This window comes from Megalops cyprinoides, chromosome 13 (assembly GCF_013368585.1).
Source record: "Megalops cyprinoides isolate fMegCyp1 chromosome 13, fMegCyp1.pri, whole genome shotgun sequence".
NCBI classification, from domain to species: domain Eukaryota; kingdom Metazoa; phylum Chordata; class Actinopteri; order Elopiformes; family Megalopidae; genus Megalops; species Megalops cyprinoides.
The window spans coordinates 24,611,142-24,629,558 of NC_050595.1; the positions used below are offsets into that span (position 1 = coordinate 24,611,142).

Consider the following 18,417-nt stretch of genomic DNA (forward strand, 5'->3'; position numbering starts at 1 on the left):
ATTTCCAAATAGGATTTATGAAATGCTGCCCCTGATGATATCACGAAAGTCAACAGGGTTTTGGCTGCTCCACTGTCTGGACAACGAGTATAAGCCATAATAATCAGTAATTAGACATAAACACCAGCTGGGTTAATTGACCCACTGAGTAAGCTCTCAAAACAACTATCATTGAGCCCCTGCACCCAGAGATTCTGTATTACAGGGCACAAAGAGCAGACCTCTGCTGAGAGTGCCAGACACAGACAGCTCTGTACAATGAGAGTCTCCTATAGTTCAGCGTTTCAGCAGTAAAAATGGGGCTGCTTTGTGGCCCTCTTTAGTGCTCATTCTTGCCTGTGTTGACCCCTCCGGTCAGGATCCAGGCGCCGGTGGTCAGCGCGGCCTTTATCAGCCCCTTCCCCACCACCTGCTTGATGCGGGGGTGAAGGTCGAAGTTCTGGATCCCACCGTGGACAGAGATGACGATCTTTGGAAGCTCCATCTGCCACTCTTTGAGCATAAGGCGAAGAATCATTTCGGGTTTGGAGTCGTAGGACAGTCGCACATACTGCCGTAAAGGATAGGGAGAAGGCCGGTGAGATTACAGCACAACTCACCATCACCGTAACAGTCACCATCATTGTTGACTTTATTAAAAAAAAAAAAAAGAAAAAAATCCAAATTGTCTATCTAACTGAAATGCCATGTGTGTCTCTATATTTACAAATGAATCACTTTATTCACACACTAAATGTGCCAAAATGTGGTTGCCTTTTATTCAGTCAAATACAGCTAAAAAGGCTGAATGGGTTATTCTTTATGATGCTTAGTGTTGTTTTTATAGCCTTCATGTTAAGCTTATGTTGGTCTAGGTCAAGGACTATTAATGATTAAAAGTGGTAAAAAATTCCATACAATCCATTCACTTGATTCGTTCTAACATTGCCAGTTTTAAACCTAAAAAAAACACTCTCCATTCACATTCTGACTGGCCAGCATGAACAAAGTGTAAATTCTGTCAAAGTGAAGAGGTCTGAGAGCTTGATTTTTAATAGCTGAAATTAACTACAACAAAGCATGTGTGACAAAGTTCTTTCTGACAAATAGTAAAGTATCAGTATCACACTGCCACAATGCATCAAGAAATGTTAGCTGGCTTAAGTTTTGCTAAATGGAAACTTCTGTCATGATACTAAAATGTGTGTGGATGGACAGAAAGGAACTAATTTTAGGTTTTTTTAAAGATGTCTGACACCTAGATATTGGGCTGTTTTAATTGCTTTTATGGACAACTACAATGTGATGCGTTTTCATACATTTTAGTACAATTACACTAAAGAAGAAACAATGAGAACTGAGTCTGAAGAAGCTTTAAATGCTGGGAAGATTCTGCAAAGAAAACACCTTTGCAGTTATTCAAGGCCGTACATGGTTCAGTACTGAGACACCCAACACTCAACACTCCCACGTCACATGTGTCCAGCACAGCAGCAGTGCCAGAGGAAGGGTGGGTTTTTCGCAGCGTTCCGCACACCTTGGCTCTGTAGGAATGGGATCCTCCCTGAAAGTTGATGATACCGTACGCATCCGTGGGGTTCTCCTCCGTGTGCTTTTCCACCGACCACTCCTCCAGCTCGGGCATCTCATTCTCACCCAACTTCACATCCGAGTACTTCATGGCCAGGCTGGCGGTGAAGCCAGCGTGCTGCCGGACCAGCCGCCCGCAGCAGCACCTGCCAACACAAACAGGCGGTGAGTCAGGGCTGCCGCTCGGAGCAGGCGGGGGGGGGGGGGGGGGGGGGGGGTTTAGCTCTGAGAGCTGCAGGGGGAGAGGGCCGAAGCCGACCTTCTGCCTCGGCTCCTCTGGCCGCCACTCCCAAGCGGCCGGTCAACGTGTCTCAGGTCTAGCTTGCACGTCCCTGTTGGTTCCAAACCAATTCGGAAGAGGAGGATTTTCTCACACCCCTTTTAAAAACGTGCTCGCCAAGAATGCTGCGACCCCGAGCAGAAAATCTCATGCCCTCAAGGTAACACTCCAGAGTGTAATGCATCCTGATACACAAAGCCTGGAAAACGGATTACTTCCTGTGGAGGGGTGGTGTACAAGTTCTGTGCACCAGGTTCTTCAAGTGTTGCAAACCACATCGGGAAAATGTTGCTGACACCCTAAATGATCCAGCGGTGACGCTGACCTCATTCTACTGGCCACTTCAATGTTGAAAAAGGGACAGGGACACTGAATTCACAGTCTTAGCACTCTATGCAAAAATGTTTGCTTTCTTTCACCCTGCTTTCCAGTATAGAAAAGGGGAAAATGTATCATAGTGAGAGTAATGGGAGCACTATTATGGTCTGTAAAATGTCTTGTATCCCTACGGGAGGCTGGAGAAAAAAGTTTTCCTCCTGGGTGATCCGGGGAAAAAAAAATAAAAACTTACCGCACCAGCTGCTGGCAAATTTGACATCCTGGAAGGCATCTGCAAAGAGAAATTACAATCCCTTGTTATGTGGAACTATAAATGAAAACAGTACAGTACTTCTGTGGTAGAATTAGGAGCTCAACAAAGCTGGCTAGAAGTTTACTTACCCACACACTTTCTACTTTAGTTTCTGTTGACTTGTTAACTACATGCACCTTAAATTTAGATTCTGTTTTCACAATATGAAGTGTTTGTGACAAGCTCATTTTTACTTACAAACCATATAATTAAAGACAACATGGTAGGATTCCAATGAATGTGAATGTCTCCACAGAAATCTGAATGTATAGCTGTGAAGGATTGTACGATAATTCCCTTCTGCCAACAAAAATACTCAACATATTCCCATTCTGAAAACTAAAAATAAAATATCTGGGGGATTTTTTCAACAATTAGAGGCAATAAGGGTTAGCAAACCCCCCCCCCCCCCCCAGAGAGATCTTCTTTTAACAGGGATGCTAAAACAGCTTTTCCAGCATGGTTTTTCACTTGCATTATGTATAACAAAACTATCTTCACATTCATACACAAAGTAACTTCATCACACAAAGTGTATGCCAACGTTAAGGCCAGTTAACACCTAACAGACCACCTTGCAAACCAATTTGCTCATAACAAACAAGGTCCACTGACACTATGGCCATATCTGACCAGAGCAGAAGTGACACCGTTTTAGGCTATTTGCATCACAAACACTTGGGACAAATAATTACCAAATTCTGCAAGATTTTCAAACATTAGTGTTTAAGAACTAGAATTCTAGCCTACTATTTATCAGTGTCATTTTCAAGCTGGCGCTGGGTAAACAGGCCTTAAGGCTTCTTCATTGGTATCTCCAACCTTAAATTAAGGAAGACCACAATCACACATAATTAAGCACCCTGTGTTTAAGTCACTGGATAGCTGTATCATTTAATTATGTTGTTCTGCAACACTCCCTTGTCATGTGGTCATGCAATGAGAACATATCTGATACGCAAAGTAGGCTTAACCTTTTCTGCTGAAAAAAAAGTGAAATTACATGGAGTTCAGAAGCTGAGTAAGCATGTAAGACAGTAAATTTAAAAAAAAAAAGAAGAAAAAAAAAAAAAAACATACAGAAATAGCAGCTTTTGAAGAATAACCAAAGGTGACAGCCATCATGGCCGCTAACAACGGAAGCCCGCACAGCAAATGATGCCCCTCTCGTCAGAGAGAGGGGGAGGTTTTTTATTAATGTGAAGATGGCACGTGAAACACTTATTAAACATGGCAGGACAGAATGGAGCAGAGTCTGCTTCAGCAAGCACTGTCTGCAATGCAGCATTAACAGTCACGACTAAATTATATAAGTGGATCACTAAGAATAGCTCATGCATATTATAGTGCTGCTTCGCTGCTGTTGGGTTCATTAAGCTGCAAACATTATACCTCTTATTCTGAATTGCACAGAGATGCGTTATTTCTCCAAACGTATTGTCTCGCTACACATGTAATCTGGTGAAAATGGAGCAAGGGTGCTCTTCTGCTGTCTACCAGTGATATGCAGCTTGGCCCACACAATGCACAAACCATTCCACACCTTTTTTCTTGTGTATAGTATTTCAAAAACAGTTTATGTGTGGATACACTCGCTGGTTTTGCTGGGATAAGGATGGATAAAAAAAAATCTTGAGCATGAGTGTATAGGCAATCACACACTCCAGAGTATCCAGCAGTAGGAATTCCAGTAAAAAAAGCATCATTTTAAAGCTCGCTGAAGTGGAAAACTAATTCTGAACTGTGTCAACCCTTTTAAACATTACATTTCAGCACAGAGACCATGGCATTCATTAGCCACATGCTTTCGGTGCACTCCAGTTTTTCAGATTTTATGTAGGGGTTTGACTTTTCCTTCAAGTAGGCCTGAAAACAGCATTTCAGAACACTAATATTGACTTACTGTACCTTACACTTGAGCAGACCATAACATTACATAAATCATGAATTTCACATTCAAGCTGTGCAACAGAACAACTTTACAGTCATTACTGGTCTCTGACTGCAAGACAGACAAGGGCAAAAACACATACCTGTGGGGATCTTTCGAAACTGGAAGTATGTACACACATTCCCTCTTGGTGAAAGTGCTTTCTATCCAGGATTTCTGGGACTGTTAAAAAAAAAGAGAAGATCATTACTCACAGAGTATCTCTACAGGATAGAACTTGGTCTAAAGAGAGTGTCCTGAAATATATTTAACAAGTGAATAAAACAAGGCCCCTCCAGTCCTTGATCTACAGCTAGCACATTTTGTCTGTACTGAGGCAGAGTACCCACTCTAGTCTGATGAATCCTAAATTAACTGAAATGACGAGGGGGTCCAAGTGACCTACTAATCCTGGATTTATTTAAAAATCCTAAAGGATCAGCAAGCAGCTTAATAAACAAATATCTGTAATCAGAGCAAATCCTTTGTATTTGCACAGCTAGGCTAATAGAAGCAGTTCACAGGCACAGATTCGATCAGTCACAAATTGCAGAAGCAAGATACTATAAACAAGCAAAAAAAAAAGTTTTGACTCTGAAGAACTTTTAATTAATGTTCAAGCCCTAAAGCCCATTTGTTCTTCTGATAAATTTTATAGGGCTCCTTAGAAAAGATTTGGACATAAACCTGCATTCCACAGAGCTAAAAGTACCTGAATTCCATCAACCTCACAGTATCAAATGATACTACAGAGCAAAAGGGTATATCATTAATGACTTCCACATGAATACACATCTCACCCTGTTTACTAAAAAAAAAAAAGATTGAGTAAAAACATTAAAACATGTCCATTGATGAAAACTGAACTAACTTCAACTTACTTTTTTGTTAAATGAAAGGCAAACCATTCTAGAGTGAGTAAACACAGTTCAATACACCCTGTCACAACATTACCTCAAGCTCATCTTCTTCATCGCTATGTAACAAGGCAGAGTACAGGAACATAACAAGAGTTCTTCAGGCATCTCCTACACCATCCAAGAGATTTCGCCTTGATCTATATCATTCAGCTCTGTGCACGATGCCCTAAGTTGCTTAGTCTATACTTTGCTCTAAATTGTATTTCCAAAAACCCTTATTCGGTGAAAAGATGAGCAAATCGCCCCAAAAATGCTTCAGCTTTTCCACTGTATTCGTATGCTGGCGAATTTGTAAGTAGTTGCTGAGTAGTCAGCAATTTGGGCTTGACAAATGTTTCTAAGAGACCATGAACAGAGCAGCAGAGAAGGGCAAAACAATAGCTGAAAGAGGCTGCGTGGCAAGGCCAGTGATATATACCATAGATACCACACCTGTGGTATGCAGTCTCATTACAATCATCACACCAAACTCTCTGCAAAGTCTAGCACCATCATTTGAGAGGTCTTTGGATAACGTCTGGAAAAACGTTTTGAATCCAAAGCCCACCTGAAGCCTACTGTTGGGAGACCCTAATACAGCTCATCATGTGTTTATTCGGGACAGAACTGTGGACAATTAATTAACCACTATGCCGCATACTGACTCATTTTAAGCTTTACATAGCAAAAGATGAGGTCGAAATACAATACACTCTTTTCTAAAGCCGCTTCATTCAAGCAGGTCTGCTAAGCAAGAGTTAAGACCGAGACAGTACTCCCTGGCTGGCACGTAACCATGGCACCTGCAAATGTCAGGCAACAAAAATGTCAAGCCTGCAAGCCTCTGCCAAAAAACAGCATTTTCCTTTTGGTGTTATATCACTGTCCCTGCAGTTTCTCCTTAATACAAGAGCATATTTGTCAAACAAGCTCTAACCGAGCCCTGACAAAACAGTTACAGTTAATTATCCTTTTTGATGCTGCAAGAGTTTATGGTGTCTCATCTTGTGCACATGGAAGTGTTAAGACAGATATTTTGTGTGAAGCTCTGCCTGCACTGTACTGTACACCATGTGCACGTACAGCATCCCCACATGTTCAGCATGGTCCTGATGCTGCTGAACTGCTCACAGCTACACACTTCCTGTCAGAATAGCAACGTGAAGACTTGTGGGACCAAGAAATGCATCTTCTCCTGGCAGTACACCACAGCTACAGAAAAATGTGGGGAAACGATGAGAAGTGTTTTTGAATAATTGACACATTCACATTTCCATTTCGTCGCTTGGCAAATTCTCTTATCCACAGGAAAAGTCCTAAGTAATGCAGCCACAGGAACAACAGCACTTACAGAACAATGGTATTACAAACACATAATTAATAATTTATTGGAATAAATTGACAGCATTGCAGACTGTTGTATCACCCACATCTTCATCAAAATGTGTAAATAGTCACTGTAGTTAAAGATCTACATGTTGTCTGCGCACCAGAATCCTACCATTCAAACAGCAGCAAGCCAACATCCAATAGGAAAACACCTTAAGCCTTATTATCATGGTGTGGGCATCCCATACTGCGCTGTGAGTAAAGCTGCCACTGTATTTTGCATGATAAACCTGTGCCTCGAATGTATTCTGATGAAATCTCAGGATGCAAAGCAAAGCAATGCCCTAACCTCACGCTGTGCATGTGCTAACTTGTGCAACGACAAAGGGCTGAATTTCACTCTGTGCTGCAATGAAAACACACTTCCTACTCCTGCACCACTTGTTGATCAGTTCATCTTGCCTAATCAGCCCTGGGAGTAGGCATTCATGCATGCTTTTAACACACACTGAAACGACTCAATTATGCTGCTGTCCAGACTTCAGCAGGCCTGCTTAAACCACTTTCCCACCATGGCTCTACGCAATACCACATGCCGCTAGACTGTGAAGCCCTGCAGAAATAATTAACCTTGCTCACTTTTTCTTCCCACCTTATGTTATTACAGCTCAGATAAGATCTGGCAGGCCAATTCACACACTTCTTTTTTTCACCAGTGTGATAAACAGGAATGGTAGTATTTCAGACGTGTTTCACTGAAGTAGGTGGTCCTTCTTACAGCTGGTGCATTGCCAAGCCCCCCTTTTTAAATCCCCCAAATGGGCAAAGATTGAAGGAGCGAAATGGCAGAACTAGAGGAGTGCTGTATCCATTTCTGACTCCTGATCAATATGTCAGGGAAAATGCATTATTGGTCGGCGATGTAAGTTTTGGAGTTAACTGAGGGTAGGATTGCAAAGATCAGGTGATAAATAAAACCTCAAATATTATTTTTAATGCAGCCAAACAAGAATTTTCATTGGTTCAGCACAGCTTGGTAATTTTTATGACTATCTATGGAATTCAACCCTCTTGCCTGTAGGCTTGGCTTTCAAGATGGATAAAAAAAAATTAAGGAACAGTGGTTTTTCTTGTTATTTATAAAAATACCTTTTGTCCATGCTTAAATGTATATGTGTTGTGCCCGTAACATACAAAAGTTGTAGTTTCTCTGGCTGTTCAAATTAAAGGCAAATCCACAAAGTGAGGGGACTGAATTCTGTCATTGGATGTCCATGAAGTACAGAAAATATTTCAATGGTGGTTCTTTCAGAATGCAGAAGACTTCGCAACAGATGGTGAAACTTTAGTCCGATATGGTTTTATCACTTACACATCACATGGAGAATGAAATGTTGTTATAGTACCTGTGTACTCCTTGGTCTTGGTGCTCAGTGGAAATTCACACTTTCCTAGAAGTTTCCATCCCTTACCCATAATTTTCCGTGATTTAAAGACAACAGCTTGGTACCAGGAACCCGATCTGCACCAGGGTTTTCTTTTCTGTTTAATTCAGTGTTATTTTAGCTTAATTCTGAACCCACTTAACTTGGAGCCATGTGATGAGTCACGGGACCACAATGTGATCTACCACCAGCTTTCTTACCCCGAGAACACGGTTCAACCTTATAAGTGCTGCCCATTTTCATGTCACGTTCAGCATGGCACGTTCTTTCACACTGCAATCTTAACCTGCTTCGAACTTGAAGTGTCCTTCAATGACTTCATTATCTGCGCTCATACAAATTTACCCTGCACTGACTCGCACAACTGTATGTAGAGCACCAGAAATGTATGTTTATGAAGACAAAGATACTCAATAAGCTGAATTTGACTGATTACATTTTCATTAACAAACTAGTGAATGATTTCACAGCCAAATAATTAGCTTGATTTCAAATACAAACCAAAGTATAACAATAAAACAGGTTCTGCCTGTATACGATAATCCTATAAAGTGAAACCACTCTTAACGTAGTCGTTAAGACGTATAAAGTCTTAATCATGAATACTAACCAATCTAAATATGATGTCTAGTTCTTAACTTTGAATAAAGTACTTTTACTGGTTCATTACAAATCATCATGAGTTTGCTGGTTGATGAACTAACATTAACACCACAAAGAAAACAAAACAAAACAAACAAATCAATTCAGACAAAACTGGCCCCAGGATTCCGTTGAACTCCACTGGTGCAACTTAAAGACAATGTACATTACAATTATATTGATTCTGAGCCGAAGTGAGGGCTTTCATTCAGTATCATCTGATCAAAAAAAAAAAAAAAAAAAAAAATCCCTACCGTGAGACGCACGACAAAAACGCAGTGATGCATTCACAATGTCACAATTCCTGCTACATCAGTGCGCCTACACGCGCCACATACACACAGACATCACTGATGCAGGCAGCTGGGTGAGAATGAGCGCTCAGCCCTGGGCAATGCGTTGCTCTCTCAGCCTCAGTGACAACGGAAACCCCCCGGAGCGGAAGGACTGAAGTGCGCCATTCACTAAAATAAGAACAAACCGAACTGGACGTTTCCTGACCATCCACAGAGCATTTTCACACATCATTCTAGCATGAAATACTTCCCATAGGACCAAGTCCATGAATTCCAAAGGGTTTACGATATGGCACCTCCACACATCAATATATAACTGGAAGTGGGCCAGCCACAACCTGTCAGGAGCTGGAAAGGTAATATTATATTACTATAGGAGGTCACTGCCTGGATTCGCTAAAAGCCTGGCTCAAGGTTGCTGGTTCACTGACCTCAAGTTCCTTACCTCAAACAACTCTGAAGTAATGAAACTGCTAGTACAAAAGCAGAACCGCACTAAAATATGCGTAGAAAATACGTCTCACGGTGCACAAACACTGCACTCCAGCCGTTCAGATTTGTCTCTTGGACCAGTTTTTTTAATGACATAAATGTTATGCAAGCATTTTTAAAATTCTTACATATTCATTTTAACATCTCTTTCTGACAGCTGTGAACCTGAATTCTGATTTTTCCCTCAGCGCACTGTAACACACCAGCAGCTGTGACAAGCTGAAACATGTGATGGGTCTTAGAGATCACTGTAGCCGGTAAACAGCAGCTGCCATGACGGCCAGCAGCGGACGTTCTGGAACACATTTACCGGTGCCCAGACACGAAACAACCCTGATTAATTCTTAACAAGTGCTTTTTAACCACTCACCGCAAGAGCTTTTTGCGCAGCAGCATTAAAAAAAAAAAAATCACTTCCGCATAATTTCCCATTTGTTCCCCTTTGTGACATTTCATCCCTTTGATGTAAATAGGACACATTAGCGGGAGGAAATAGTACCCCTGGGGAGATGAAGAGGTAAACTCCTTTATGATGATGATTATTATTATTTCCTTGATTTCCCTTTTGATTGAAAACATATTTATGGAGTTAATTGTTTTGGGGTGACTCAATGCAAATCACCTGTAACAAGATGCTCTTATACAGCTTTCGGGGTTACACTTAGTTCATTCATTGATTACAATTCAGGTGTATATCCCACGTTGCTGAAAGACAGACACCAGCAACGGCCAACCTGAGTTTTGTCTGAAGCTCACCTGCCAACCTCACCTGTCTCTCCACTCTGCTGTCATTTTTGTCCTTTTTCTAATTTTCCTCTAATCTGACTATAAGAGAAAGAAAAAAGTAAAATATGTTATTCACAGCATGAATAATATAAATAGGTCTATAAATATGATATGACAATACAGAAATCTATTCAGGACATTCGATAGTGCAAAAGTGGAAACACTGCAAACTGACAGCTTGCTTTATTAGCTTGGCAGCCCCTACACTGGCTAGCTGTATTTAAATATAAAACAAACAATTATATAGAAACTGTAAATTCAACTTTCAAATTGCACTAATATTTAAATAACTATGTTGAGAAAAAAATAAATAAATATGATGAACAGGTGAAATACATACTGTAAACCAAGCAATTTGCTGCATTTAGACCTGAAATGGGGCCACTGTGACTCATTTCTCAACTATGATTAGCCTAAGAGTACAATTTTTGCTTCAGAGATTACATGTACAGCACACTTTCAGAAGTGTCCGAGTTCCGAATGACCCCTCTACTGTCCTTTCCAATGCTTTATACCGTTGAGGAGTTGAAACACATTTGGTTAACAAATTAACAGGTTGAAAATAATTCAGACCCGATTAAGCAAAATAAAACAAAACAAAACAAAACAAAACAAAAACAACAAAAAATGAAAAAAAAAAAAACAATCACGGGTAATTTTTTTTATCACTATCTACTTTAAAAACTGTAGATATTACTTAAATTAGTCATTTCTACTCTCTTCATTTCATTGCAGTATTCAATAGACGGTCATAACATAACTGTCTTCCTCGAGCTACAGCTGTTATCCTTTTTAATAAGACCAAATCAAATTTTCATGGAAGAAATGCTCCAGATAAATTACAAACAAACAAATTTCCCTGTTTTACTTTCAGCACAAAGGTGGTTCAGGGACAAAAACACCCGTATGATTTTTATAGCACGGTGTAGATGGAAAGTACCAAAAAAAAAGGGTTGTTTTCAAATAAACCAGAAACGGATGCAGGAAGGGGGAGTGCGTTGCGGGACATCACTTCAAGCCCCATAGGTTACAAGTGGAGTTGGAGAGAACATTTCACTCACAGGGTGTGGAGGACTGGACAAATATGCATAACACACCTACTTGCAAAAAGGTCCAGACCACTACTGTTTGAAACTGCTTTGGTCTTTTTTTGGTAACTCGGCCTAGGTAGATCAATTGGGTGCTAAATTTTTTACCTAAAATGGGACGTGTCTGTTGAAACATCAAAAGTTTTTATGATGTCATATTTTATGGAAATGTTCAAATGATACATTTTAAACCTTGAAAGGTCTCTGTGCGATCAACACATACACAGTACACTAGCAGTTTTTTTTTTTTTTTGCCTTCAGGAATGATGCTGTGAAAAAGATACACAGATCAACAGTCAACAGCCACCCTCAAATGTATGGCTATGGGTAGCCATTGCTCAGTGGGCAGATACAGCTATAGGCAGCTATTGCTAAATTTAACTTCCCACTACACAAAGCAGCAACTTTAAAGATATTATTTCAATCAGATGAGAGGTAGGATAATTAATAACTAAAGTACATTATTCATAAAACATTGCTAGAGCTGGATGTATTGCCCAAAATATGTCACTGACCAAGTTTTTTTAGTGACACAGTTGGTTGCTTTAACCAGATTTTGTCAACACTGAGTTAGGCCAATAAATCACCAATTACATTATAGCGTTGCAAGGCACTTTGAAGGGTTTTGCACTACAGCATGAAAGGCCATTACATGTGCTTTCAGAACTCTGTAGCCTTATTTTGTATGAGACAGTGTGGCACAGGTCAGCGATGGTTCTGAATTGTTGTGAACAATTCTGCTTAAAACCGATGACACAGCAAGTCTCAAGTTGTCACCAAGAACCTTAATAGGACAGGGTTCAAAGTGACAGCAATGCACATACAAGTCTACAGTACATTTTTTTTCTAGGCTAAATATTACAGCACCTAGTATTGCTACAAAGATATTTCACACTACAAACCAGCTGTGTATTGTAATGCAGATACAAATTTAACTAGTTCAAATCTCACAGGAGACATAATACACACATATAAATGAAACACACATCAACATTTCTTTGTCCAGAACTCATTTTTTCAGAGAGCTTTACAACCTACTGAATAGGCCTTACTCAAAGGAGACCTGGTTACAGAGCTCTCACTCAGCAGACAAATCCACCGCAATCGGTTATGTGGAGCCATTCATGGGAAAGTTCCCTGCAGGACATGCAACATGAACCCTTTGGCAACTGATAAGATCTGCTACAGAATCTGAGCACTTCAAGGAGGAACCACTGTTGGGTCTAAGTACTGTAATTGCAGCTAGATACCCACAGCAGTAAACAGTGGTACTGAGAACACAACACGGTGATATATATATATATTTTTTTTTTTGAAGGAGGGCAATTCCTGCAGCTGCTGTAAAATGTATTTACTTCATATGGATAATATGCAATAAATTCACAGCCAAGAGAGTACAAATCCTCTGTGAAATTATGAAATGCCGCTAAGGAACATATGAAATTTCCGAGTACCTAAAGAAGCCTCGAGTTACCTGTCAAATCCCCTGTTATTTTAAGATATTTTTTAAACAAAGCAGGCGCAAATGGCATTTGTACATCTAAAGAGGATATTGTATTTCCAGAAACCCTTTCAACCAAGTAATCTAAAACATTCTAATCCGCGCTGGATTGCACCGTGATACGTTCATTCAAATTCAAAGCCACTAGTTAAGCTTGGATTTTAACCATTTTTACACTCTGACCAAAAGCTTCTGAACACAGGTTTGGAGCTAATCCAGTAGCCAAACTCTTTGGTCTGAACTGCTTTCATATTCATTGGCACCTTGGAGAGACAACTTCTGGAGTGAGGAAATGGTGAGTGATACACCACAGACTCAATAAAGCACAGTCACGTTCTGTTCTTATTACTGCAAATTAGAAAATCTTGTCCTAAACATGGTAATTGGAGTAAAAGTTCATCAGATGTTTATGCAGTTAGCCAAACAAAATACACTATCTTAGAACATTATCTGTAAGACTTAGACAGCTCCTATTGTGACCAACAATTTGACAGAGCTACACTTCCATAGCAAACTGGTTACTGGATATTTGTTGATGCAAAATAATATTAGCTTACTAAACAGCTAGTGCTTTTTTAACTTGTAAAATTAAAGCCAAACAGGATCATTCTTTGTCTGATATATAGTCATTTTATCAACTCAAAACATGCTAACTAACATGCTAGCAAGGGTTATGCATTTCACTGCACCAAACTGGTGAGCCAACACCAAACCATTCTGGATGTGGCCCGGCAAGTGACCAACTCTGCATGGTTCTCAACCAGGGGCTGGTCCTAATAATTGTCACACACTACCACAAACTACTACATGCTACCTCAAAACGTGCCCTTGATTACCCCAAACCACCAGACATGAATCCCACATTCCATACGCACTTTGGTGGTGACATACCTAGAGAGATGAGAACAAGAGAGTCTAAGCTTCATGTTAACTAGACACGAGAACAACAAAGACTGATGAAAGACTCCATAATCCACACTGCATCTTTCACACCTTGTTCCTTCACCCCTGTGTGATGCATGAGTACTAAAAAAATCTCTGTCTCAATCATATCGCATGAAGAAAATAAGACTTTGCAACATCTACACACCACTATGGATTCAGCTGTCTCTGAAGTTAAAAGGGAAAAGTGGTGGAAGCCACCTTTTTGAAAATTTCACATTCAAACTTGAGGACATTCTGCTTTCTGCAAGACTACATTGATTCCTCTAATCTTTTTTGCACATAGAGGTTAGAGGACTATTCAGACATATATCATTAAAGGTGAGTGTGAGATGTTACAGGTGTCTAGGCTTTAGGAAGATTATTAACATAAACAAAGGCCTATTTTATAATCAGTCACCTGTTCATATAATATTTGATGCCTCACATGGGAACACACTGTTCCCTGCATGCATGTAATGATTGCGCAATGGTTTCTATCAATTACAGCTGTATAATATATATATTTCACAATGAGACTACACATATAAAATGACAATTACATAAGACAACAGTATTAACAAAGTTTCTCACTGTTGTCTTATCACTGACAGCAAACAGTACTTTAATCATAAAAAGACTCATAAAACTATAAACAGGTTCATCCAGGTACATTTTTTAACATTTCACAATGGATATTCCCTTATAAAATAACCTGATGTGACCAATTTCTTATACTTTGCAACACAAAAAAAATGCAATACAGCTTCTCTAGTCATAAATCTTCACCAGTTTTACCAGCAGAGGATTTGGGGTAGTCTGTAGTATTTTGTGGCGGTGTGGTAGTTTGGGGTAGCAGTTTGAGGTAATGGTTTGTGGGAATGCGTGGTACTTTGAGGTAGCAATTTTCTGGTAGTAGTTTTGTGTTGCCAGATGTTTCTGGTAGTATCTGTAAGACTGCGGGGGACAGTATGCCTTCATTTTTCCGATTATGAACCGGACTAAGGTGGATCGGACCAGCACTTGTATCCCACAATGGAAGGCCCTCTATTTTAACAGCAAGTTATTCAGAGCTGCCTAACGTTAGGCAGCTAGCTAAAGTAATTTTTAGTTGTAATTATGAGGGGTTTAACTATCGTAGCCTCAAGAAGGCAGGCAGCATTTGAAGCCAATTACCTCTGCACCCCAGAGGTGCCATTGAGTGTTAGCTAGCCCAGCAGTCACTATTCTTTTAGACACCGTAAATTAATGAGCTAGCTAGTGACCTAGCTAGCCACATGACATTAGAATCACACTTGTGCGGGTCATCTCACCGTCTCATTGCCTCATACCACAGTTCATATAATCTATGCATTATGTTTATTTTACATGATGCATGCAAACACTGCAGTTCCCATGTATATAATATTTCATACAAGCAGTTACGCTGGCAAGGATCACTAGCACATAATGCTGGCTAGCGACAAGTGTGACGGCGAGATGTACTGGCGTATGACTAATGCCTGCTAGTAACAAAAATGATATCCAGCTAGATACATTGTTTTCAGATCGTTGGATGTTTATTTCTTTCGCTGAGTAGCAAAATATTTTGTTTCATTTTAACCAGCTCGCTAACTGGCAACCTACAACCAATTCTATCTGAAAATCGAAACCCGCGACACCTGAAATAGCACAGAGGGTGGCAAGGAAGCTAGCCAACTTGCCTAGTAGCTAACGACCAATAAATTCAAAGAACTTCAATCTAAATGCTCAAGTGCTGGTAACCTATCCACAGACCACACAATGACAGTAGTTGGCAAGCTAATTGCAGTCTAAGACAGACCACTCCGACAGAAGGTCACGACTGAGACTACCTAGCCATTAGCTGTCTAGCTAAATGGGAAAATACATGCTGTTTCCACTGCACCAAATGAAGGCTAAATAGCTAACTGGCGATACAAGCTGGCTAGCTAGAGTACCTGTTCAAAAACTGCACATTAAAACGGCCAGACGGTTTACATGAAAACTGCAAATATCTCTCAGTCCACAGCACGGCATGGACTAGCTAGATCGCTAGTTATATAGCTACATGCCACTGGCTGGATAGCTAGCCAGCTAGCGAGCTAGCTACATGCACGACATTGCGCGAGACCACGCACGAGTTGGCTGAACAGTCCTGTCAAACCACCTAACAGTTAACCCTTTCTACAGCCTTTTAAATTGCACTTCTGTTACTTAACACAATCCATCCTATGCACGTACAGACAGAGAATATTTAGTGTGCAAATGCTTCTTCAAAAATATTACGACAAATGGGTGAAAAAACCCAGTCGACGGCAACAACATTCCACCCCAGTCCACATGATACAACCACTCTCGCCCGTTCATTGCCTTGACAGCACGCATCGACTTGCCTCACTCCGGCAGCACACTCATCTCACCCCCCGGGGGCTCAGCTAAGCCCCACACATCTCTTGGTCCAGATCCCTACGAAAAAAACCCAGAAACCCCGTCCCGCGGGGGATCGCGTACCATTCTCTTCACCGTTCAGACTCAGGAAGAGCTGCTCCGTGGCTTTTAGCCATCTATCAGCGGTGTTATCGGTTAGCCTTGGAAGGAAAGCTCGGTTGACGTTGGAGAAATCTGCCTCCGCTCCAGCTCCAGCGGAAGGTAGCTTTTTCATAATTGTGCGACTCCGGACTGACGCTGCGTGACGAGTCAGCTGAGTCAGCCCGCAGGTAGTCACGTGCTGCCGGGCGGAGCGAGGCAGCCGGGAGAGCTGGGAGGGGGGGTGGTTAGGTGGGTCATATTACCGGTCAGGGAGTTTGTTAATGTCAAAGACAGAAAGGTACACTGTGAGGCTGTAGCAACCTGTGTCGGCTATAAATCAGGTGCCTACCTCGAACTTCAACACCACGAAATGGAAACCTCACAAACAATTATAATTTAGATAAATATGAATATGAACACTTGCCAGTTCGCATATGTTCCAAATTGATGTGGGTCCTTGCTTAGTTTTATACATTACTTATAATGTTGCGTAATTTTTGCAGCTGTGACATTTTTCTGTCTAGCTAATTTATAGACTGCCTCCTGTTTTTTTTTTATTTACGATAGTCAGAATTTGTTACATATTTCATACAATAGTTCCCCCCCGCTGCCATGCAAAGGCAGATGGTCGATGACGTTGCTAATTACAATTCTACTATGAGCAATTCTTATGTTAGCTAGTTACGTAAGGACCGTAATTTATGTGCTGATTGTAGGTTACTGCAACGTGAGGCAGCCATCGGCATCAGCGAACCGCCCTTTTATACGATTCAGCACAAGCCTGACAATACTCAAACAAGCACCTAGTACTCAAAGAATAGTGTGCATAGAATTAAACATTAAGATTAGCTAAGATTTTAAGGTAACGCCCATAATGTGCGTATGGCCATCAAAATATTCTACGAATAAGAATGCACTGACATTTCACATGGCTATAAGCATCACGCTGCAGTGATGAGTTAACTTCAGTATTTTCTTTGTCGAGTTTATTTGTAAATTATGTTGCCAACAGCTTTGTGTGTATGTGTGTGTGTTCAAGACTAGGTTCCCTTTATGAAGTTACTTATATTTCAATGACTCAGACATCAGTTTTATTGTCATTTTTAATCACCTCAATATGGAACAATCATGCTGTTTTTTCATTCACAAACACATTGTAGGGTGACACAAAATGTAGCCTCCAGTCGAAAATCTGACTTGAATTTGATCAAGAGTCTATCAAGTCAATATACTGCAGTTACTGCAGTATAATGTTTGCCAAGTACATAATGCATAAATATACAGCTAGTTGCAATCATATTTGAACTCTGGTGACTTTTGCTTTAGGAACACCTATGGCAGTGGCACCAGAGGTAAGAAGGCAGCACTTCACTTCACTGACCAGTAATAGGATTATCAGTGAGAGTAAAAGATGACCTACTTCGCAGATTATTTAAACAAAGCACATTGTGTGTCTGACTGCTCTGAGTGTGTGGTGACGGAAGCTTCCAGATCACCATTAAAATGAGACCCATGAGCCTGCTGAGGCATAGAAACACTGTGTACTGCTGTTATGCTCTGTGATGGTGATTTTACTTCAGCCCAAACATACAGTACATCTGAACAGCACTGTTAAATCTAAGGAGGCACGCTGGACTGGACCAAAAAAGGATACTGCGTTCAGGAATCAATTCAAAAGGAATATGATTTTAATCTGAACCAAGTCTTCATAGGGAGGAGGTATACTGTCTCCACTGACACAAAATAGTAAAGAAAAAGGTAAGCAATAGCACCGGACTATTGCTTACCTTTGTTTTTCCTGGGGTGTAGCCGGACACTCCAAGATGGAGGAGGCACAGGGGCCTGTGGCAGCGGCAGTGGGTGCTGAGAAGCCCCAGCTCAAGTCCTCTTAAGCCTGTCAACCAGCTTCCCAATAAAACAGACAAGTCTAATAAATAGCTGGTAACTATGGATGAAGCACTGGTAGCTTGTAATGCAAAACTAAGCAGGAAACCTTCGTCAGGCCTCAGAGCAGAAATCCTGACGGAGGATAGTGACCACGCGGCAGGACAATCTTTGGGAGATGAAGAGTGACACACG

The 18,417-nt window shown here is 40.8% G+C and overlaps 1 protein-coding gene across 1 annotated transcript in view; it reads right to left on the reverse strand.

Annotated features, from left to right (window-relative positions):
* Positions 1 to 16,474, reverse strand: part of LOC118787645 (transient receptor potential cation channel subfamily M member 7-like) — a 39,120-nt gene extending 22,646 nt beyond the window's left edge. Inside the window, exons 1-5 of the mRNA XM_036543177.1 lie at positions 16,321 to 16,474; positions 4,514 to 4,593; positions 2,421 to 2,459; positions 1,517 to 1,715; positions 337 to 550 (exon numbers count right to left, since the gene is read on the reverse strand). Coding sequence (XP_036399070.1) covers positions 337 to 550; positions 1,517 to 1,715; positions 2,421 to 2,459; positions 4,514 to 4,593; positions 16,321 to 16,323 — 535 coding nt within the window. The 5' untranslated portion in view covers positions 16,324 to 16,474. The remainder of the gene's footprint in view (positions 1 to 336; positions 551 to 1,516; positions 1,716 to 2,420; positions 2,460 to 4,513; positions 4,594 to 16,320) is intronic.
* Between the last annotated feature and the right edge of the window lie 1,943 nt (positions 16,475 to 18,417).